Below are 23,721 nucleotides of genomic sequence, written 5' to 3'. Positions count from 1 at the left end.
CTGAGTTTTGGCTGCTTTTTATGGTAGCTTTTAAAATTAGTTCGCAAATGTAAAAATGCTTTTATGCTTTATTTTTTTCCTCTTTTGCATGTATTGAAAAACTATCCACATGCTTATCCCTACCTCCATCCCCAAAAGAAACCAAGTTATTACATAACTGAGTAGCTGTGTGTTTTTTTCTGAGGATGCAAACTTATTATGTGGAAGTAAGCAAGCAACTTACTAGTTGCTTCAAACTATAGAGGAATATTAAAAGGCCACTTAAGCTTCCTTGGGAAAATTAATAATGGATATAGATATTTAATAACTATGATAATACATTTGCAGTTTTAATATTGATTATATGTAAATTATTTTAAAAGAAATATGTCAAGGTTCGGTTGGGAGGAAAGGAAAACAGGTGGTTTGAGGCTCTGGGACTGACTCATGGGGTGGTGCCAGATGTTCCTTGCCACCTCACGAACAAACTGGGGTGAGAGAGTCAGATGAGGTACAGGTTGATGAACATGCTCTGGACGTGTTCCATTCACCCTGGAGATGAGGATGTCTTAGGTTGAGGTTTAAATGGTGCCAAAGAAAGCGGTAGTAAAGACATTGATTTTCTGGAGCATTAGGCAGTCATCTGAATGACGGCTGCTTTAGGCCATCTCTCCCCAGCCCATTTTGTACAGCTGTCATCCCATCCCATCCCTGGTGGCTCAGACGGTAAAGAATCTACCTGCAATGTGAGAGTTGTGGGTTTGTTCCCTGGAATGGGAAGATCCTCTGAAGGGGAGGGCATGACAACCCACTCCAATATTCTTGCCTGGAGAATCCCCATGGACAGAGGAGCCTGGGGGGCTACAGTCCATGGGGTCACGAAGAGACAGACATGACTGAGTGACTATGCACACAGCACAAAGCTTTTAAAGCCTAGAGACGAAAGGATCAGGTAAATGCATTATATTTAGTGTCACAGTTTCTGAGACAGGCAAGTATATGTACATAATGTAGTGTTTCATGATGAAATTGAGATCCGATTGGTGTGACATTGTTATGTTAATAATTATTTTCAAGGAAAGACGATTCCCCAAGTTTATAGCAAAGGAAATGGAGAGCGTGTACATAGAAGAGTTGCGGTCTTCAGTGAATTTGCTAATGGCCAATTTGGAGAGTCTTCCAGTTTCAAAAGGCGGTCCAGAATTTAAACTGCAAAAATTAAAACGTTCCCAGAACTCTGCCTTTTTGGACATAGGGGATGAGAGTGAGATTCAGCTGTCAAAGTCCGACGTGGTGCTGTCCTTCACCTTGGAGGTACGTTATGCTTTATCCCATGTTCACTTCTGATGGCGTGAATGAGGCTGCAGGATAATTTCTGCCGACCTTTGTGATAACATTTCAAATTTAAAGCACCAGGATATATTTTAAAGAGGTTCAATTATTCTTCATTGGCTAGACAATCAGACTGTGAATGCAAATTAATGCAGATTGTCCTTTAAACATAACAGTTGTGTCAGGGTTCGGTTCAGTTCAGTCGCTCAGCCGTGTCCGACTCTTTGCGACCCCATGAACCGCAGCACACTAGGCTTCCCTGTCCAACTCCAACTCCAAGAGTTCACCCAAACCCATGTCCATGGAGTCGGTGATGCCATCCAACCATCTCATCCTCTGTCGTCCCCTTCTCCTGCCCTCAATCTTTCCCAGCATCAGGGTCTTTTCAAATGAGTCAGCTCTGTGCATCATGTGGCCAAAGTATTGGAGTTTCAGCTTCAGCATCAGTCCTTCCAGTGAACACCCAGGACTGATCTCCTTTAGGGTGGACTGGTTGGATCTCCTTGCAGTCCAAGGGACTCTCAAGAGTCTTCTCCAACACCACAGTTCAAAAGCATCAATTCTTCGGCACTCAGATTTCTTCACAGTCCAACTCTCGCATCCATACATGACCACTGGAACTACCATAGCCTTGACTAGATGGACCTTTGTTGGCAAAGTAATGTCTCTGCTTTTGAATATGCTATCTAGGTTGGTCATAACTTTCCTTCCAAGGAGTAAGCGTCTTTTAATTTCATGGCTGCAATCACTATCTGCAGTGATTTTTGGACCCCAGAAAAATAAAGTCAGCCACTCTTTCCCCATCTATTTGCCATGAAGTGATGGGACCAGATGCCATGATCTTAGTTTTCTGAATGTTGAGCTTTAAGCCAACTTTTGCACTCTCCTCTTTCACTTTCATCAAGAGGCTTTTTAGTTCCTCTTCACTTTCTGCCATAAGGGTGGTGTCATCTGCATATCTGAGGTTATTGATATTTCTGCCGGCAATCTTGATTCCAGCTTGTGCTTCCTCCAGCCCAGCATTTCTCATGATGTACTCTGCATATAAGTTAAATAAGCAGGGTGACAATATACAGCCTTAACGTACTCCTTTTCCTATTTGGAACCAGTTAAATAATAATATAAGCTTTGAGGCAAGTTGCTTGGTGCCAGCGAGGCCAGTGTAAGTTTATTGGTAAAAGAAGTACTGAAACACACTTGAGTAGAAATAGGATTTAAAACATATAATGAATTCTCTATAATTTGAAAACTCCTTTCGAGCTTTTGATTGTTCTTGTTGTTAATCTACTTTGACTATGAGAATCAAATCACATAAACAAGCTGTAGTGTATAATATTACAAAGATGCTTACTTCTTGGAAAAAAAGTTATGACCAACCTACACAGCATATTACAAAGCAGTGACATTACTTTGCCAACAGTGGTCCATCTAGTCAAGGCTATGGTTTTTCCAGTAGTCATGTCTGGATGTGAGAGTTGAACTATAAAGAAAGCTGAGTGCCAAAGAATTGATGCTTTTGAACTGTGGTGTTGGAGAAGACTCTTGAGAGTCCCTTGGACAGCAAGGAGATCCAACCAGTCCATCCTAAAGGAAATCAGTCCTGAACATTCATTGGAAGGATTGATGTTGAAGCTGAAACTCTAGTACTTTGGCCACCTAATGCAAATAGCTGACTCATTTGAAAAGACCCCGATGCTGGGAAAGATTGAAGGTGGGAAGAGAAGGGGATGGCAGAGGATGAGATGGTTGGATGGCATCACTGACTTAATGGACATGAGTTTGAATAAACTCCAGGAGTTGGTGATAGACATGGAGGCCTGGCATGCTGCAGCCCGTAGGGTCACAAAGAGTTAGACATGACTGAGCAACTGAACTGAACTGAATGTATAATATTGAGTACTATAGATGATGAGAAGTAAAGACTTCCTCCTTTCTGGGACTTGCAGTTTCCTTATAGGTACAGTAAAATTCTTTCTTAAAAAAGCGAGTATACATGTTGTTCATTTAAAATTGTGTTCTGCAAGACAGCACAATTCATCCCTTGTATACAAAGCACTGAGAAACAAAGATAACTGATCACTGACTACTGCTGCCTCTCCCTGTGGATATTTTTCATGATGCATTTCCTCACTGCTCATCTCTGTATATAGGTTTTTACACAACATCCACACATATGCTCGAAATATCTAGCTTAAATTTATAGCCTCTCAAAAATGAAGAGAGCTTGTAGCTCTCTTCTTGCATTGTTCTATTCTTTCTCTGTTGGGGCCCACTATTGCTATTTGAGTCTGCTAATTAACAAAGCAAAGTATCTAGTCTTAGGAGGCACAGTTTCAGATTTGTTTATAGTTCTTATACTTGGCTTGTTACCTTTGTGGCAGAGAAAGCAAATGTCTGCTTCTGTTCCTTCCTCCACTTACTCAACTTGAAATTCAAGTTTAAAGAGAAGACAACTGCCTCTCTTTTTTCACTTCTAGCCTAACCTTTCCTTTGTAAGTTAATAGGTTAAATTCAATGTCAGAGTAGAAATAGGAGATTTTCTTCTGACTCCAAACTCGGTTCCGGGATTAGCTAATAACTGTGCCAAGTAGCTTTACTCCTGGATTTCTTCTCAATCTCTTTAACCTCATAACTTAAGAATGTTTAATTTGAACCTAAGTAGTATCTCAGGTATAAAATTTCCCATTCATTCCTGAGTCAGGTTTCCTAAGGACTTAAATGAAAAATGCCAACTCCTTTTTTTCTTAAGGTTTTGTACAAAACAAAATCAGCTATTTAATGACAGTCTAACTTTCCCTACCAAGAGTTTGGCATTTAAATTCTTTAATGATAAAAATAATTTGAAAAGCAAATTATTTTTGTAATGTTTAAGCATACCATTATTTCTGTAAGCACGCACAACTGAAAACAGTTCAAAACACGTTTTCTTTTCTCTATTGTTTAAAAATCTTTACACCATTGTAAATAATTAGCTTTTATGAATTCTCTCTCCCTTTTGAAAACAAAATTATGCTCATGAGTTCATTTTTCTATGAATTGTTAGAGTCTGTGCTTTATTGCCAGTGTGTTCAACAAGACTGTTCAGTTAACAATAAAATGGTGTTAGGAGGATAATGAGTTAAAACTTCATTTAGCCATGGTCTAAGAAGCTTCCATATTTTTTTTTTAATAATTATTTTGACATGCTCTGTTACTATGTCAATGTAAGACAGATATTTTCCTGTCATTGCATAGTACAGATATGGTCCCTAGTGCCTACAGTATTTTAAATAGGAGTTGTGTCTCAGAATAAATCGAAATCACTTTCAAGGGCAGATTACACCATGCTTGTCTGTGGAACTCCGGAGGGAATGGACTAGGTACCTCCTCCAGCCCAGGGCCTCTGACCTTTGCCTAGCTAAACTGAATAATTACCTTTCACCCATTATCCAGGCTTCCCTCATCAGATACCAGATTTCAGCCTGAGGAAACTTGGAAAGGCAAGCAGTTAATCCATATTAAGGATTTCACATTTCATCCGTCAGGTTGAGTCTATTCAGCGGAGAAGGAATTTTTTTTCTCCTAGAAACAGAAGTCTCAGTCTAAAGAATAAGTGCAGATTTGAAACACTGCTTAAATTTTATCATCTCTGTAAAATTTCTACCCACTCATCCCGTCTCCCACCACAGCATCTAACATAAAATTCAGTTGCTTATTATATTATTCATTATCTGGTTTTCTTTACTAGAATGTAAACTTTAGGAAGTTAACATTTAGGAAGTCTTTTTTTCTTCCGTTTTCGTTTACTGAGGTAAGAGCCTGAAAGAGTACCTGGCCCACTCAGTTGACGCGATAATTGTTTTTTGAGTTAGGGACTTTAATGGTATCAAAAATCAGACATTGGCCTCACAAGATTACTTTTAGGTCTCTTCATTCATGACGCTTTCAGAGAGAATTATAAAGCAAAAGACAAGCTAACTCACAAAACACTAACCTATATAATTATATGTCAAAATTAAATAGCCAAGTGAATTTAGGAAAATACTCTTCCAGGAAGTGATGAGTCTGTATGTTGTAAGGGAAATGGTGTCAGTGCCGTGAATCTAGTTGATTTTCACACTGTTTTTGTTGGTAACAGGGCAGCAGACCCCATGACCTCCTCCGTATCTGGAGGTACTTTTATGGTCCCCTGTTCACCAGACTGCTCAGCTTCCTCTTACTACAACCTGAGCATCCCTGAGTTGCCACATAACTCTGTGGATGGACAATGTTTTATTCAGAAACATGCTATTTCATATTTTGTACATTCTTCCCTTCTTTATGCTTCTAGAATAACTTTGTTTTATCCATAATACATCATTCATCTAGAGAAATAGGAAGAGAAGACAGAACAGAGATCAGTTTTATTTTCTGTAGTTTCATTATCAAGTTTTGCTGGGAATTGGTTGAAACAGTTAGTTACCTAAAGTTAGAGGAGATGATGGTCCATGGAATTCTTAGCTGCTTTTATCCTTCAGATTTGAAACTAGCTGTGCTTTTTGAATTCCTTTTGGAAGTCAGATCTGCAGAATATTGTTGTTTTATTTACTTATATGTGTGGGCTTCCTCAGTGTCTCAGCGGGTAAAGAATCTGCCTGCAATGCAGGAGACACGGGAGATGCAGGTTCTATCTCTGGGTAGGGAAGATCCCCTGGAGGAGGGCATGGGAACCCATTCTCCATTCTTGCCTGGAGAATCCCATGGACAGAGGAGCCTGGTGGGCTACAAGAGGTCACAAAGAGTCGGACACAACTGAGAAACTAAGCAGACACGCATGCATGGATTCACGGTAGAAGTTACATCTTTTGAAAGTGGCAGTCCTGCAGGATAGAATGTTCCCAACACAGATGTGAGTGTTGTTTTGAGGGGCAGAAGACTGTTTCACAGTCATCTGTTTTAGGTTGTCCTGTTTATCGTATAGCTTGTAGCGGTAACGGAAATAATGGTAAGCAGATGCTTCCTTTGTTCTCTCTTGCACTCTGGCTATTAAACACACAACGGAAAGAGATGCAGGACAGATATAATGTGAACTCGTGCCATCAAGATTTCTAGATTTATCTACTGTACTCAATTCTGTTTCATGTTTAGTACTTCACCTCAGCTTCCTTGAGTGTTAGAGCAACTGTGAACGCTGTTACTATTATCTATTAATTCTCATAGTCTGTTTTCAATGTGTTTTTATTCATAAGTTGGTATGCATTTCAGTGTGACAAAATGATAAAAGCCCTGGCTGAGGGAAGAAAATGCTTCTGAATTTGACTTGTATTTTTGGTGATCAGTTTGCCATATGTTTTTTTATGGAAAAACGAAAGAGTAGGCATTTGTATTTACAAAAAAATCTTGTACCAGAACTAAAAGGAATAAAAGTTCTATTAAGATGATTTGTTTCTTTGAGACTTTTTGCCTCAAGGTTCATATCATAACTCTACAAAAGGTATAATGATTTAGTAATATATTTAAAAATCAGTAAATGATACATTCATTTTTAGTGGGTATTTTGGTAGCTACATGGCATGAATGCTGTTAGTTTGTACATATACAACAGGAGATCAATAAAATATACATATGTATTTTATATATATATGAATACCATTGAATATATTTTATGGATGTTGAGAATTTAGAAAAATTCATGATGCAAATTTTTTTAAAGGCTGTAGTAAATAATATTCAGTAGTATTCATATTCTATGTATATATCCAGTGAGAATGTTAGGTTACAATATTTTAAGATTGGCAGCCTTTTATACAAAGATAAAAAGCACACTTGAAACGTATGTTTTCCTTCTCCCCAGGAGTTACAAATATATAAGCTAATATCAGTCTTTCTACTCTTTTCCAGTAGACTGTATCAAATTAATGGATTGGGAAAATATTTTTCCTTGTCTGGTTAATAGTAAGATATTCTTGGCAAGTTATATTTTTTATATTTTCATAGGGTATACATTGGCCATAAAGGAAATTCTTTTGTCAATGCTGATAGTCATATAAATGAGTATAGACTTTCTCTGATGCTAGGTATTGACTATCTGTGAATTGATATGATTATCTGTGAATTGGTATAATGGTGACAATGTCTACCAGTCACCTTATATGGAGTTCAACCTGTATTCTTGTAACACATTCACTGAATTTTCATCATTCTGCTTTACCTCATGCAGACCTGCCAGAATTGTTTTGTAGGATCTGAGTGTTTATCTCACTTCATTGTGGCTCATATCTAGAGATTTTAACTTAACTGCTGGTAGGAGATGCATCTTCAGATACCAGACTTTTTTCAAAACGTTATGTATTATACCGTCCATAAATAAAGATGGATTATAAAGAAGATAAAATACCATTGAGATTGTCAGATAATTATATCAATTGGTCTCTCTCATTGTAGTTCATGCTGCTGTCTCTGTTGCTAACTGTTGTCAATTTGACAAATCTGTGAAACATTTTTCTTGTCTTTAGATTGTCATAATGGAAGTGCAAGGTTTGAGGTCAGTCGCTCCCAATCGAGTTGTTTACTGTACAATGGAAGTGGAAGGAGGAGAGAAACTGCAGACAGACCAGGCGGAAGCCTCAAGGCCACAGTAAGCCCGCTGGGAAAAAAATGTGTTTTCCTTCCCTCCCGAAGCAACGTGCCTTATCGATTTGCAGAATTGTGTGGCTTTACACTCTGAAACTGTTACTTGGCTACTTTTGTCTCAACTGTGTTACAATCAGTGTGTGCCTTTCTGAATAATAAGGCTGTAATTAGAGCTATAGCAGAATCCCCTGTGTAGTGCAAACAGAAAATCCAGCGTGCATATATGAAACTTATTATTAGGCAATTAAATGTTTGTCAGTCATTCGTAAGGAAAGCATGTGTTATCATGTGTTATTTAAAAGGTAGTGCTCAATTCTATTTCAGCTACTAGTAATATAATCTATAGCTTTTCCATTTCAGTGGCGGTGCTGAGGTAGATGTTGTGGGTGATGTCTTGGGATGCTCCAGTGAGTAGGCTTGAGTTAGAGAACCAGTTCATGACTATCGAGCAGTCACTGGATTGCTAACGCTGTTCATTGCTGGCAGTTTTATGTTTCAGATGCTGGGAATGAGTGTAATTAAGTTTGGAAGATGTTCTGTTTAACTGATTTCAAACTTGCAAAACATCACCACCTCTGGTAGAAATAACCTTACGTTGGCCAGAAGAATTCAAATGAAGATCCCCTGGCCTTAATCTGCACACTGCCTTTCAATAACATTTTTTATTCTATTTAAATTTCATTCAGAATTTCTTTACAGGACTTGGCATTTTTGCCTTATTATGGTGTCCATATGTGGAGTCTTCATTCAGGAAACCTCATCCTCTGAGCTTGTGGCTAATCACTGACTAGGCACTGGATAGACAGAGATGAATAGGAAACTTTGATTTTTCTTAAAACAGATGGAGTCAAAGGAGGTACACAGAGGATTATGTGTAACAGGGCAGATGTGCACAGTGTTACAGGGTTGAGAAGAAGCAAGCTGAAACTTCTCATCTTGCCTTTCAAAACCCTACAGGTCTACCCCTGGCCAATCTCTCCTTTCCTCCGGGACCTCACCTTACCTCTCTGTTCCTCTGTTGAGTCACTCTTTCACCTCCCTGGACCCCATGAGTTCCTCATACCTCTCAACCTTCTCTCGTCATGGCACCTGCTTTTTCCTCTGCCTGCAGTGATGTTGCCTCTTATCTTTTTAAAGCTGGATCCTTAGTACTGAGAAATAATCACTTGCTGAGCACAATTCATTCCTTTAGATAACCCATTGCTAAGTGTATATTTTCTGACTCATCACTTTATAATTTTTAAATTAATGGTTTCTCATCTGTGTATTTTGTATTGTTTCCCTTCCTCTGTCTCTTTTGGAAAAAAAAAAAAAAAGAACGTATTTGGCTGCACCAGGCCTTAGTTGAGGCACATAAGGATCTTCAATCTTCATTGCAGTGTGCAGGATATATATATATATATTTTTTTTTTTTTTTTAATTGCAGCATGCAAACTATTAGTTGTTGCATGTGGAATGTAGTTCCCCAAGCAGGGATAGAATCCAAGCCCCTGCATTGGGAATGTGGAGTCTTAGCCACTGGAGCAGCAGGAAAGTCCCTCTTCTCTCCCTTTGAACAGAACTCTTGTCCTATCAATCTTATATCCTAGTACCTAGTAGACACTCAGAATTTACTAATTTGCATGCCTGAGCTTACTTTGATGCCTTATCATAGTAAATATTAAAGGGTGTTGCATTTATTCCTGCAGCCAAATAGAACTGACTTACAATATGACAATGAAGTGAAAATAAAGAGGATAAACAGCTTTTTAAGAGGTTAAAACCTCTCAGGAAGAGGCTATGTGACACGGAAAGGGAGATTGGAATCATTTCTAGGAGGGCATACGGAGTCAAGAGAGAGGTTTGGTATTTGTTTTAAAATATTAGCTGTTTTACTATATTCACAGTGTTATGCAACCACTGTCAATTTTAAAGCATACTCATCACCTCAAAAAGAAAATCTCTTTTTAAAAAGCTTTATTTTTTATTACTTGACCATACCATGTGGCCTATTGGATCTTAGTTCTCCTTCAGTTCAGTCACTCAGTTCTGTCCAACTCTTTGCAGCCCCATAGACTGCAGCACACCAGGCTTCCCTGTCCATCAGCACCCCTGGAGCTTACTCAAGCTCATGTCCATCGAGTCAGTGATGCCATCCAACCATCTCATTCTCTTTCATCCCTTCCCCTCCTGCCTTCAATCTTTCCCAGCATGAATGTCTTTTCCACTGAGTCAGTTCTTCGCATCAGGTGGCCAAAGGATTGGAGTTTCAGCTTCAGGATCAGTCCTTCCAATGAATATTCAGGACTGATTTCCTTTCAGATGGACTCCTTGCAGTCCAAGGGACTCTCAAAGAGTCTTCTCCAACACCACAGTTCAAAAGCACCAATTCGTCCATGCTCAGCTTGCTTTATGATCCAGTTCTCACATCCATTTTTTTGATCTCCAAAATCATTGCAGATGGTGATTGCAGCCAAAAATTAAAAGACGCTTACTCCTTGGCAGGAAAGTTATGACCAGCCTAGACAGCATATTAAAAAGCAGAGACATTACTTTGCCAAGAAAGGTCCATCTAGTCAAGGCTATGTTTTTTTCCAGTAGTCATGTAAGGATGTGAGAGTTGGACTAAAAAGAAGAACGGACGACAGAGGATGAGATGGTTGGATGGCATCACCAACTCAATGGACATGAGTTTGAGTAAACTCCGGAAGTTGCTGATGGACAGGGAGGCCTGCCGTGCTGCACTCCATGGTCACAAAGATTCGGACATGACTGAGCGACTGAACTGAACTCACATCCACACATGATGACTGATAAAACCATAGCTTTGACTGGACAGACTGTTGTTGGCAAAGTCTCTGCTTTTTAATATGCTGTCTAGGTTGGTCATAGTTTTTCTTCCAAGGAGCAAGTGTCTTTTAATTGCATGGCTGCAATCACATCTGCAGTGTTTTTGGAGCCCAGAAAAATAAAGTCTCACTGTTTCCACTGTTTCCCCATCTATTTCCCATGAAGTAATGGGACCGGATCTTAGTCTTCTGAATGTTGAGTTTTAAGCCAGCTTTTTCACTCTCCTCTTTCACTTTCATCAAGAGGCTCTTTAGTTCTTCTTCACTTTCTGCCACAAGGGTGGTATCACCTGTGTATCTGAGGTTATTGTTATTTCTCCCGGCAATCTTGATTCCAGCTTGTGCTTCAGCCAGCCTGGCATTTTTCATGATGTACTTTCAATATAAGTTAAATAAGCAGGCTGGCAATATACAGCCTTGGCGTATTCCTTTAGCAATTTGGAACCAGTCTGTTGTTCCATGTCCAGTTCTAACTGTTGCTTCTTGAGCTGCATACAGATTTCTCAGGAAGCAGGTGAGGTGGTCTGGTATTCCCATCTCTTTCAGAATTTTCAGTTTATTGTGATACACACAGTCAGAGGCTTTGGCGTGGTCAATAAAGCAGAAATAGATGTTTTTCTGGAATTCTCTTGCTTTCTCGATGATCCAGCAGATGTTGGCAATTTGATCTCTGGTTCCTCTGCCTTTTCTAAAACCAGCTTGAACATCTGGAAGTTCATGGTTCATGTACTGTTGATGCCTGAGTTCAGTTCAGTCACTCAGTTGTGTCCGACCCTTTGCGATCCCCTGAACTGCAGCACACCAGGCCTCCCTGTCCATCACCAAGTTCCAGAGTCCACCCAAACCCATGTCCATCGAATCGATGATACCATCCAACCATCTCATCCTCTGTCAGCCCCTTCTCCTCCTACCCTCAATCTTTCCCAGCATCAGGGCCTTTTCAAATGAGTCAGCTCTTCTCATCAGGTTTGGAGTTTCAGCTTCAACATCAGTCCTTCCAATGAACACTCAGGAATGATCTCCTTTAGGATGGACTAGTTGGATCTCCTTGCAGTCCAAGGGACTCTCATGAGTCTTCTCCTGGCTTGGAGAATATTGAACATTACTTCGTTAGCGTGTGAGATGAGTGCAATTGTGCAGTAGTTTGAGCATTCTCAGGCATTGCCTTTCTTAGGGTTTGGAATGATAACTGACCTTTTCCAGTCCTGTGGCCACTGCTGAGTTTTCCAAATGTGCTGGGATATTGAGTGCAGCACATTCACAGCATCATCTTTTAGTATTTGAAATAGTTCAACTGGAATTCCATCACCTCCACTAGTTTTGTTCATAGTGATGCTTCCTAAGGTCCACTTGACTTCACATTCCAGGATGTCTGGCTCTAGGTGAGTGATCACACCGTTGTGATTATCTAGGTTGTGAAGATCATTTTTGTACAGTTCGTTTGTGTATTCATGCCACCTCTTCTTCTTCTGTTAGGTCCATACAATTTCTGTCCTTTATTGAGCCCATCTTCGCCTGAAATCTTCCCTTGGTATCTCTAATTTTCTTGAAGAGATCTCTAGTCTTTTCCCATTCTGTTGTTTTCCTCTATTTCTTTGCACTGATCACTGAGATACTAGACTCTCTCTCTATATAGATAGATAGATAGATAGATAGATAGATAGATAGATAGATAGATTTCCAAATGTTTTCTTCCATTCATGCATTGTCTTTTTACTTTGTTGGTAAAATCTTTTGAAGCATAAGTTTTATCTAGTTTTTGTTGCTTGTGCTTTTGGTGTCGTATCTTAGAATCCAGTGCCAAATCCAAGGTCACATACTTTTATTCCTGTGGTTTTTTGCCCACACTGTCATGATTTCAGCTTTTACATTTAGGTCATTGATCCATTTTAAGCTAATTTTGGTACATAGTATGTAGTGTATAACTTCCTCCTTTTGTGTATGGCAGTCTGGTTTTCCCAACACCATTTATTGAAGAAACTACTTGTCCATTCAGTATTCTTGGTACCCTTTTGGAAATCATTTGACCATAGATATATGGGTTTATTTATGTACTCTCAATTTCAAAATTATCCCAATGATACGTCTATATGTTTAATCTCATGCTAATACTGCATTATCTTGTTTACCATTGCTTTGTATTAAGTTTTTAAATCAGGTGTGTGTGTCTTCCAAATACATTCTTTTTCAGGATTATTTTGGGTATTCTGACTTTCCATATTAGTTTTAGGATCACTGTCAACTTCTGCAAAAACTTTGTAAATATCACCAGCTAAGATTCAGATAGGAATTGTAATGAACCTGGAGTCAATTTGGAGAGTATTGCCATCTTAACAATATTAAGTCTTCCTACTGAGGAACATGGGATGTCTTTGCATATCTGAATCTATAATTTCTTTCAACAGTGTTTTGTAGTTTTCAAGGTATGTTTTTTTATTTCTTTGGTTAAGTTTATTTCTGGTATTTTATTCTTTTTGATGTTATTATTAATGGAATTTTTAATTTAAATTCATTTTTGGATTATTTATTGCAAGTGTATAGAAATACAGTTGATTTTTATATGTTAGTTCCATATGATGCACCCTTACTGAACTTGTTTATTCTAATAATTTTTACTGGATTTCTTAGACTTTTCTCTATTTAACATGACATTTGCAAATAATGATTCTTTTACTTCTTACTGTCCAATCTGAATGCTTTTTATTTAATTTTTTGCCTAATTGCCCTAGTTTCTTCAGTACAAAGTTAGATAGAAGTGGCAAGAATGGACATTCTTGTATTCTTGATTATAGGGGAAAAGCATAGTCTTTCATCATTAAACATGACGTTAGCTGTGCCTTTTTAATAGATGCCCCTTATCTGTTTGAGGAAACTTTTCTATTCCTAGTTTGAGTGAGATTTTTTTTCTGTGAAAGAGTGCTGGACTTTGTCAGTTGTCTTCTTTGCTTCTATTGAGATGATCATGTGGTATTTGCCTTCTATTCTATCAGTATGGTACATTGCATTATATGGTATTGGGGGTGTTAAACCAACCTTGCGTTTCTGATGTAATTGCCACTTGGTCATGATATGTAATTCTTTTTGTTACTGGATTAAGTGTTCTAGTATCTTGTTGAGGATTTTTAAAATCTATGTTCATGAGAGATTGGTCTGTAGTACCCCTTCTTTGGTGACTTCTGTCTGGTTTTATATTGGCCTCATAAAAACTTCTTGGAAGGGTGTGAAGAATCGGTATTAATCATCGTTATGTGTTTGGTAGAATTACCAGTGGGACCATCAGGGGCTGGATTTTTGTTTATAGGTCTTTTGTGATTACTAATTCTGATTACATGATGAACCATGATAGCCCTGCTAGGTTAGGTTCTTGGTGAAAACCTGCTTTACAGATGGCTGCCTTCTTGCTGTGTCTTCACATAGTGAAGAGAGCCAGCTCATTTCTCTTCATCCTTTTATAAGGACAGCCATATTTTCATGGGTCTCTCCCCACATTACCTCATCTGAGCCCCATTACCTCCCAGAGGCCCTGCCTCCAAGTACAATCACATTGGGGATTAGGGTGTTAACATATTAATTTGGAGGTTTCATGAACACTACCCTACTCTAGCACTCCATGAGTTCTTAAGGGAGTGCAAAGGCCCTTAGACGCTCAATACCATGATGTTTTTAAAGAATCTTTTTTTTTCAAGTTTTACTGATGTATAATTTGTATAGCATAAAATTCTCTTATTGAAATTTAGATGATTTTTAATAAATGTATACACTTGTGCTATCATCACAATTCAGTTTCAGAACACATTATTTCACAAAATTGCTTCATTCCCATTTGCAGTCTTACTCAGTTCCAGGAAACCACTCAAATGCTTTCTAGTGCTATAATTTTTTTCTGAACATTTCATATAAATGATATGCAAAATGTAGTCTTTTGTATCTGGCTTTTTTTTCACTTGGCGTAATCTCTACAAAGTGTATTTAATTGATACTTAAATATTTGTTCAATGAAATGAGTTAATTTTTATATAGTTATTTTAACAATAATGAGCCACAAATAGTAAAATTTTCAAAAATGCTTCCCATTTAATTTCTAATAAATTCAGAATGTATTTATAAAGAGATGCTATACTAGGAAAATTATACATGGACACTTTAAATGAATTAAAATATTTGGGAGTTAGGAAATATTACATTAAGCCTCCAATACTATTTTCTTGGGGGCTTCCCAGGTGGCACTAGTGGTAAACATCCAACCTGCCAGTGCAGGAGATTTAAGAGACCAGGTTTGGTCCCTGGGTCAGGAAGATCTCCTGGAGGAGGAAATAGCAGCCCACTACAGTATTTCTACCTGGAGAATCCCATGGACAGACGAGCCTGGTGGGCTACAGTCCACAGGGTTGCAGAGTTAGACACGACTAAAGCGACTTAATGCACAGACAGTCCCTTTTATTACTCTTACCACAGGGAAGTTTGACTGAAATATCTTACGTGCATTTCCTCATGAATTCTGAGTTAATTTGTAAGAACTAAAGGATGTGTTTATTATTGTTCCCAGTACAGATTTCTTTAAAAATGTATCTCCTAAATGCAGACCAACTGCAGCTTTTCAGCAACGTGGTTACTTTTATCTTGAATTCATCTTACTCAACAGGAAAGGGATTCTCTCCTCCATCATCATAGTGAATTGTGCCTCAGACATGTTTTCTAAATGTTACTGTTACAACAGTTTGTGCTTTGCTGGAGATCAATTCATCCTTCTGTCTAATAGTAAAGTGCCTTATTTAGTCCATATTTCCAATAAATGTAATCAAGATTTCTAGCCATTGCCTATTTCATTCCTGTAATTCAGATTTCCTGCCAGCAATTAGGTAGAAAACAGTGTGTGAGGTTGGTACATAACTTAGAATATGGAACCTGGGATCTAATAAAAACGATGTTTATAAACAAGTTTGATTCGTGAAGAGTGGTAGTCATCTATTGAAGCTTTATTTCTACCTTTGTTTTCTTTTTCTTTTTTTTTTCTGTTTTTTTTTTTTCGTTATTTTAATTTTTATTTTTACTGTATTTTACTCTACAAAATTGTATTGGTTTTGCCATACATTGACATGAATCCACCACGGGTGTACATGCGATCCCAACCATGAACCCCCCTCCCATCTCCCTCCCCACAACATCCCTCCGGGTCATCCCCGTGCACCAGCCCCAAGCATGCTGTATCCTGCATCGGACATAGACTGGTGATTCGATTCTTACATGATAGTATACATGTTTCAATGCCGTTCTCCCAAATCATCCCACCCTCTCCCTCTCCCTCTGAGTCCCAAAGTCTGCTATACACATCTGGGTCTTTTTTGCTGTCTTGCATACAGGGTCATCATTGCCATCTTTCTAAATTCCATATATATGTGTTAGTATACCGTATTGCTGTTTTTCTTTCTGGCTTACTTCACTCTGTATAATCGGCTCCAGTTTCATCCATCTCATCAGAACTGATTCAAATGTATTCTTTTTAACAGCTGAGTAATACTCCATTGTGTATATGTACCACAGCTTTCTTATCCATTCATCTGCTGATGGACATCTAGGTGGGAATGCAAAGTAGTACAGCCACTTTGTTTTCTTTTTTAATAGAGGTGAGGGAATGTAGACAAATGGTATCGTCAGTCGAGAAAATTCGTCTTTTCATAGTCTCTCAGTGAACCTGGGAAAGTTTAGTTCTCTGTAATAATGTACAGCATTGTTGCTCCACTTTTATAGCTTTTTACCATTTTGAGACATTTCATTTTTAGCCCATACCCTTAATGACACCATCTGAACGGAAGTAGAGGGATAGTCAGACAACAGGCTGACACTGGAAGGGACAGGGAGTGACTTGTTGTCATGTAGTGGTCACCAATCTCTTGATATGTGGTGATCTTACCACACTTACACACTTTCCCTACAGACAGTGAGCATTCTTCGAGTGCCTAAAACAGAAGAGCTAATGATACCCTATGGAAGGCCAAGGTAGATCTTGATTCTGGGGAAATAAATGCAAGGGAATTCATTTTAAAAAACAAATCAGGAACTGCTGGGAGCTGGGAATGGGAACTTACTTTTCAAGGAGTGCATGCTAAGTCACTTCAGTCGTGTCCACCGCTTTGTGACCCCATGGACTGTAGCCCACCAGGCTCCTCTGTCTATGGGATTCTCCAAGCAAGAGTACTGGAGTGGGTTGCCATTTCCTTCTCCAAGGCAAGCAGTATAATGTTTCAAATACTCAAGGTGACTAAAATTCTAGGGTTTGCTGTCTGTAGTTGCGCCCATAGTTAACAATATGGTATTGTTCTCCTAAAAGTTCTTTAAGAGGGTAGATCTCATGTTAAATGTTCTTGCCACACACAGAAAAGTTCCTGGGAAGCAGCAGTGTTTTTTGCGATACCCTCTCTCTCTCTCTCTCATCCAGTGGTGCTGTCTTATTAAAGACATTTGAAGGTTAATAGGTCTCTGTCCCTGACCCCCATCAAAGCAAATAATAAAGTAGAAAGGCAAGGAACAGTAAGAAAAGCTATTGAGATGTGTCATTAGACAAATATATTTATGCTTATTGGAACAGAACATTCTTCTACCTCATGGAAATGATGGGAAACGCAGACTTCAGTACTTACTTCTGGAAACTTGAAATTCTGAACCAGGATTATAATAATCTGTCAAACTATTGAAAGATTATTGCCACTTATGGGAAGCTTAACAGAATAACAAGCTACTGGGACATGTTTAAGAGAGATTAAATAAAAATAAACCAAGAGAAAGGTAACCATATTTTTTCAAAAAAACATAGTTGTTTTCATTTTAGTATCTACTAAGGCCAAAATTAGTTTTGAAGTATTATTCATTATCCAGCTACTCTTGCTGATGAAAATAGAATATACTACATTTTAAAATCATCTGTCAAAAGTATGCCTATTCTTAATGCATCAAAAGGAAAACACAAACCACACACATTTCATTTTTCTCATTTTCATCTTTCAAAATACAGTATTCTCTCCTCTTAAATAAATTTGCCAGAAATAACATTTTTGTAAAACTCATGCTACTGGTGCAGAAGAAAGTGAAGCCTAAAGAGACAGACATTGGCCAAATACAGAAATGACATTCATTGAGAGATTATTTGGAAGTAAAAGAAGCTAATGTGTGGATCCTGATCATCAGTGGCATCTGAATTAGAAGGAAAGCATGATGGATTAAGATTCCAGATGCTTGCTGAAAAGCGCTAATGGAAAACAGCATTGAGAGAGCTCAGGAGAAAGTGTGTATCTGTGAATCTCAACATCTCAAGGAGGGATTTACAGTTTGTAAGTAAAATGAAAAGAAAGTGAAAGTTGCTCTGTCGTGTCCAACTCTCTGTGACCCATGGACTACACAGTCTGTGGAATTCTGTAGGCCAGAATACTGGAGTGGGTAGTCTTTCCCTTCTCCAGGGGATCTTCCCAACCCCGGGATTGAACCCAGGTCTCCTGCATTGCAGGTGGATTTTTTTTTTACCAGCTGAACCACAAGGAAAGCCCAAGAATACTGGAGTGGGTAGCCTATCCCTTCTCCAGAGGATCTTCCTGACCCAGGAATCGAACTGGGGTCTCCTGCATTGCAGGCAGATTCTTTACCAACTGAGCTATCAGGAAAGCCCCTGACGTCCCCTTATAATCCTTGACTTTCTTCCAGAGCAAAGTTTTGGAGCTGTTTTCATCATTATTTGATCTATGTAGCCAATTTATTGAGTGGAAAACATTTCACAGAGTGTAAGTAGCAAACAACTTCTGTCATGGTACTGCTCTCAGATGTGCTCCAGAAATACCCTCCTGTTCTAGTGGGAGAGATCTTAGCAGAAACCAGAGCTTTGCTGCCCATTTTCAGGTATCCAGTCACATGTTTGAAAGTGAAAGTGTTAGTTCCTTGATTGTGTTCAGCTTTCTGTGACCCCATGGGCTGTAGCCCACCAGGCTCTTCTGTCCATGGAATTCTCCAGGCAAGAATACTGGGGTGGGTTGCCATTTCCTTCTCCAGGGGATCTTGCCAACCCAGAGATGAAACCTGGGTCTCCTGCTTTGCTAGCAGTTGCTTTACACTCTGAACCACTTTTCAGGTGTCAAATAACATGTTTAGGTATTCAAATTTCCTATCACTTTAAATCAAAACGTACCCATTTCAAAAGAGTAAGATTTCCCTTGGTGGCTTCCCTGGTGGCTGAGATGGTAAAGCATCTGCCTGCAATGCAGGGACCTGGGTTCAATCCCTGGGTCAGAAAGATCACCTGGAGAAGTAAATGGCTACCCACTCCAGTATTCTTGCCTGGAGAATTCCATTCACAGAGGAACCTGGTGGGCTACAGCACATGGGGTCGCAAAGAGTCAGATGTGACTGAATGACTAACGTTTTCACTTTCACATTCTTTTCCTTTGTTTCCTCCTAGCATGCCCAGAAACCTGTCCTGGGGAAAGGGTACTACTGTCTGTTCCTCACTTGCGTTTTGTTTTTGCCTGCTCGTATGTTCTTTTCTACCAATTTTGGGTAGGCTGGAGGAGGGAAGAGTTGTGAAGGGGCACAATGCCATTGTATTAATATATAAGTGCTCTCTGTGGTCCTCTCTTGGTTAGCAGATGCCTTCTATCGTGGAAAATGTCCACATTTAACTTTTCTCTGGTGTAGTTCCTTGGAGATACACCCCCTGCTGCCCAGAGCCTCTGACCTCACACTCTTCCTTTCTAGAATAATGCATCCTGTAGCCACCTTCTTTCCTCTTCCCCCGAGCCGCTGCTTTAATAATGTTACCCACAAGTCCTCTTCCTGCGTGAATCTAGTTTTCTCAGCAGATGGCTCACATATTGGGTTGGCCTGAAGGGAGAAGTGAGCGGCAGTGGATGAGATGGTTAGATAGCATCACCAACTCAATGGACATGAATCTGAGCAAACTCGGGAGTTAGTAGAGGATAGAGCAGCCTGGCATGCTGCAGTCCATGGGATCAAGAATCAGATACAACTTAGTGACTGGTCAACAACAAAATTTCATTCAGGTTTCTCCATAAGATATTAATGAAAAAACCCTAACGAACTTTTCGGCCAACACAGTAAATTGGAGACCTGGGTTTGATCCCTGGGTCAGGAAGATCCCCTGGAGAAGGGAATGGATAACCACTCCAGTATTCTTGTATGGAGAATCCCATGGACAGAGGAGCCTGGGGCGGGGCTGCAGTCCATAGGGTCGTAAAGAGCTGGAGATGACTGAGTGACTTTCGCTTTGCCTTTAATAAAATGGAAGTTCCTTGAATACAAAGGCTGTATATGATACCTCCTGGTTCTTGTTTAGCACCAGCCACAGATAATATGGCCCATTTGTGGTCTGTAATCTAATTAAAATGTTTTCTCTACTATTTAGATTATTTTTAAAAATACAGTCTCTCAGTAGGTATCAGAGGAAGACTTTTGAGCCAGCACCTACCCTGATTAACAGGATATCCAGTCCTCATTCTCACACCCCAAGCTCCCATTTATCTAGAAGTTCCTTGGGAAACATATTCCCTTTAAAGGACCAGTTCTTCTGCTACTGTGTGCCATATTGAGGCTGGAATTCAAAAGCACTTTCAGATCTTTGTTACCCTGGCTACCCTGAGATGAAGGACCACTTGGGTAAACAAGAGGACTTGCCAAGGGATACAGAGGCACACGTTCAGCTTTAACAGAATTGATATATGATTCTTCTAGTTCATAAATCCTGTTCCCTGGAGCCCTTCCTTTCAGGGAAGCGCCTGCTAAGTGCAGGTTCTCTCTCAACCCACTTTTCAGACTGCTTTCTTTAACTTTACAAAAGAAAGGTTCACCTCTCATCCAACTTGAATCTTACCATGATGTTTTTCCTAGAGTGGAAAACCTCCACATCACCATTCAAAAAGAAAAAAAAAAAAAAATTAATGTTCCTGGTAGTTTTGAGAAAACAGTTGACCAATGATATAATAAATCCTCCTGAAAATTAGATGTCTTCTATTTCTCTGCTTTCACCAAAGTTGATGGATTTATTCAAGTTTTAAACTGCTGGATGATTGAAAAATAGTTTTTGCGTATCAATCACTGTATTTTTGTACATTCAGATATGAAGGGAACAAATTGATAGTGCTGTAATAATGCCCCATCTACTTATTTTCTTAGAATTTATAGGAGAGAAGGAAAATGGGTTAAAATTGATGTTGAACTGTCTCAGTGTAGAATTAAGCTACAATCATTTGTATATACATGAAATAATAGGAAAAATAGCTCTATCCATTTCATTAAGACATGCATTTCTAATGAATATTTTTACTTTTCATATTTATTAATATTCATTTGTCATACTTCTTTTGGATCACCTGAATAGTAATTGTAATAAACTAAATTTAGAAGGAATTTTACTTTGATTTTTATTTTTGACAAATTTTGTATATATTTAAGGTGTGCAATGTGATGACCGTTATGTGCAGACATTTTAAATTGACCTGACTATGGTAATCATTTCACATATTCATCACCCCCATGGTCACCTTTGTGTGTTAGTGTGGTGAGAACCCTTGATCTAGCCTTAAGAAATTTCAAGTATACACATTATTATTAGTCACCATGCTGTACTTGAACCTTTCATAACTCAAAATTCACACCCTTTGATCAGTATCTTTCCTTTTTCTCCACCTCCCAGGCTGTTGGTAACCAACATTCTACTCTGTCATTATGAGTTAGATTTTTTGTTTTAAGATTCCACGTATAAGTGAGATCATACAATATTTGTCTTTTTGTGTCTGGCTTATTTCACTTAACGTAATGTCTTCCAAGCATTCAATATTTCCATGCTATTGCAAATGACAAGACTTCCTTCTTTTGTAAGGCTGTGTAATATTCTGTTGTATGAATAACACATATTCTTTCTATAGATGGATACTTGTTTCCCTGTGTTGGCTACTGGGAATAGTACTGCAATAAACACGTGTTAGTTCAGTCACTAAGTCGTGTCTGACTCTGCGACCCCATGGACTGTAGCACGCCAGGCTTCCCTGTCCTTCACTATCTCCCGGAGTTTGCTCAGGCTCATGTCCTTTGAGTCATGTCCTTCTCCTCCTGTCCTCAATCTTTTCCAGCATCAGGGTCTTTTTCAATGAGTCAGCTCTTTGCATCAGGTGTCCAAAAGTACTGGAGCTTCAGCATCAGTCCTTCCAATGTAGTGAACACAGGAGTACAAATATCTCTTCAAGATGGAGGTTTTATATCCCTGAGTATATACTCAGAACTGGGATTGCTGGATCATTTGGTAGATCTACTGTTAATTTTTGACAAACCTCAGTAATGTTCTCCATACCAACTACATCATTTTTTTTTACATATGAACAGCGTTAGAAGGGTTCCAGCTTTTTCACATCCTTACAGTCACTTGTTTTCTTTTGTTATTTAGATAATAGCCATCCTTACACATGTAATGTGACATCTCATTGTGGTTTTGATTTGCATTTTCCTGATTACTGATGTTGAGCATCTTTTCATGTATTTGTTAGCCATTTGTATATCTTCTTTGGAGAAATATCTATTTCTGTTCTTTGCCTATTTTCTGATCAGGTTTTTTCCTTTTGCCATTGAGTTATACAAGTTCTTTTGGATATGGCCTCATTATCAGAGATACAGTTTGCAAATATTTCCTCCCATTGCATAGATTGCCTTTTCAGTCGTTCATTGTTTCCTTTGCTGTGCAGAAACTTTTAGTTTGATGCAGTCCTCCTTGGCTATTTTTGCTTTTTTGCAGCTTGTGCTTTTAGTGTCATATCTAAGAAGTCATTGCATAGACTAATGTCAAGGAGACTTTCCCTTATGTTTTCTTTTACGAGTTTTATGATTTTATGTCTTGTTTATAAGTCTTTCATCCATTTTTAGTTGAGTTTTGTGTGTGGTGTAAGATGTACCATCTGCGCATGGATATCTAGGTTTCTCAGCACATTTATTGAAGAGATTATGTCATATGCCAACAGTTTTACTTTTTCCTTTCTGGTTTTCATGCTTTTCACTTTTCTTGCCTTTTTCACTTTTATTATGGATAGGACTTCTAGTATTATGTTGATTAAAAGTGGTAGATGCCCTTATCTTCTTCTCAATCTTAGAGGAAAACTTTCAGTTTTTTTGCTGCTAACTATGAATCTGTGGGCTTTTATAATGAGTTATATTCCAGAAGGAAATACATTCATTCATTCCCTCCTTCCTCTCTCTCTCCCCACAACGTGTAGGGCTTTATGATCAGAGAAAATTAAAGTTTATATACATATTTGTATATATGTAGGTACAGATAATTTTAAAAGTTGGATGTGACTGGGTGACTGGACAACAGCTAATTATGTTGTTGTTCAATCACCGAGTCATGTTTAACTCTTCGTGACCCTGTGGACTGCAACACACCAGGCTTCTCTGTCACTCATCATTTCCCAGAGTTTGCCCAAGTTCATGTCCATTGAATAAGTGAGGCCATCCAACCATCTTATCCTCTGTTGCCCTCCTCTCCTGCCTTCCATCTTTTCCAGCATCAGAGACTTTTCCAGTGAGTCAGCTGTTTGCATCAGATAATTATAAGAGCATCAGTAAAATGTTCAGTTCAGTCGTGTCTGACTCTTTGTGACCACATGGGCTACAGCACGCCAGGCCTCCCTGTCCATCACCAGTCTTGGAGCTTACTCAAACTCATGTCCATTGAGTCGGTGATGCCATCCAACCATCTCATCCTCTGTCATCCCCTTCTCTTCCCGCCTTCAATCTTTCCCAGCATCAGGGTCTTTTCCAGTGAGTCAGTTCTTAGCCTCAGGTAGCCAAAGGATTGGAATTTCAGCTTCAGCATCAGTCCTTCCAATGAATATTCAGGACTGATTTCCTTGAGGATAGGCAGGTTGGATCTCCTTGCAGTCCAAGAGAATCTCAGGAGTCTTTTCCAATACCATCGTTCAAAAGCATCAATTCTTTGGTGCTTAGC

The 23,721-nt window shown here is 38.9% G+C and overlaps 1 protein-coding gene across 1 annotated transcript in view; it reads left to right on the top strand.

Moving 5' to 3' along the window:
* CADPS2 (calcium dependent secretion activator 2) overlaps window positions 1-23,721 on the top strand; it is a 562,792-nt gene that overhangs the window by 232,029 nt on the left and 307,042 nt on the right. Inside the window, exons 5-6 of the mRNA XM_052639068.1 lie at window positions 1,057-1,293; window positions 7,785-7,906. Coding sequence (XP_052495028.1) covers window positions 1,057-1,293; window positions 7,785-7,906 — 359 coding nt within the window. The remainder of the gene's footprint in view (window positions 1-1,056; window positions 1,294-7,784; window positions 7,907-23,721) is intronic.

The sequence above is a fragment of the Budorcas taxicolor genome, chromosome 4 (genome assembly GCF_023091745.1).
Source record: "Budorcas taxicolor isolate Tak-1 chromosome 4, Takin1.1, whole genome shotgun sequence".
Taxonomy (NCBI): domain Eukaryota; kingdom Metazoa; phylum Chordata; class Mammalia; order Artiodactyla; family Bovidae; genus Budorcas; species Budorcas taxicolor.
The sequence above is the reverse complement of the archived record's forward strand: the minus strand, read 5'-3'. Positions and strand labels throughout refer to the sequence as shown.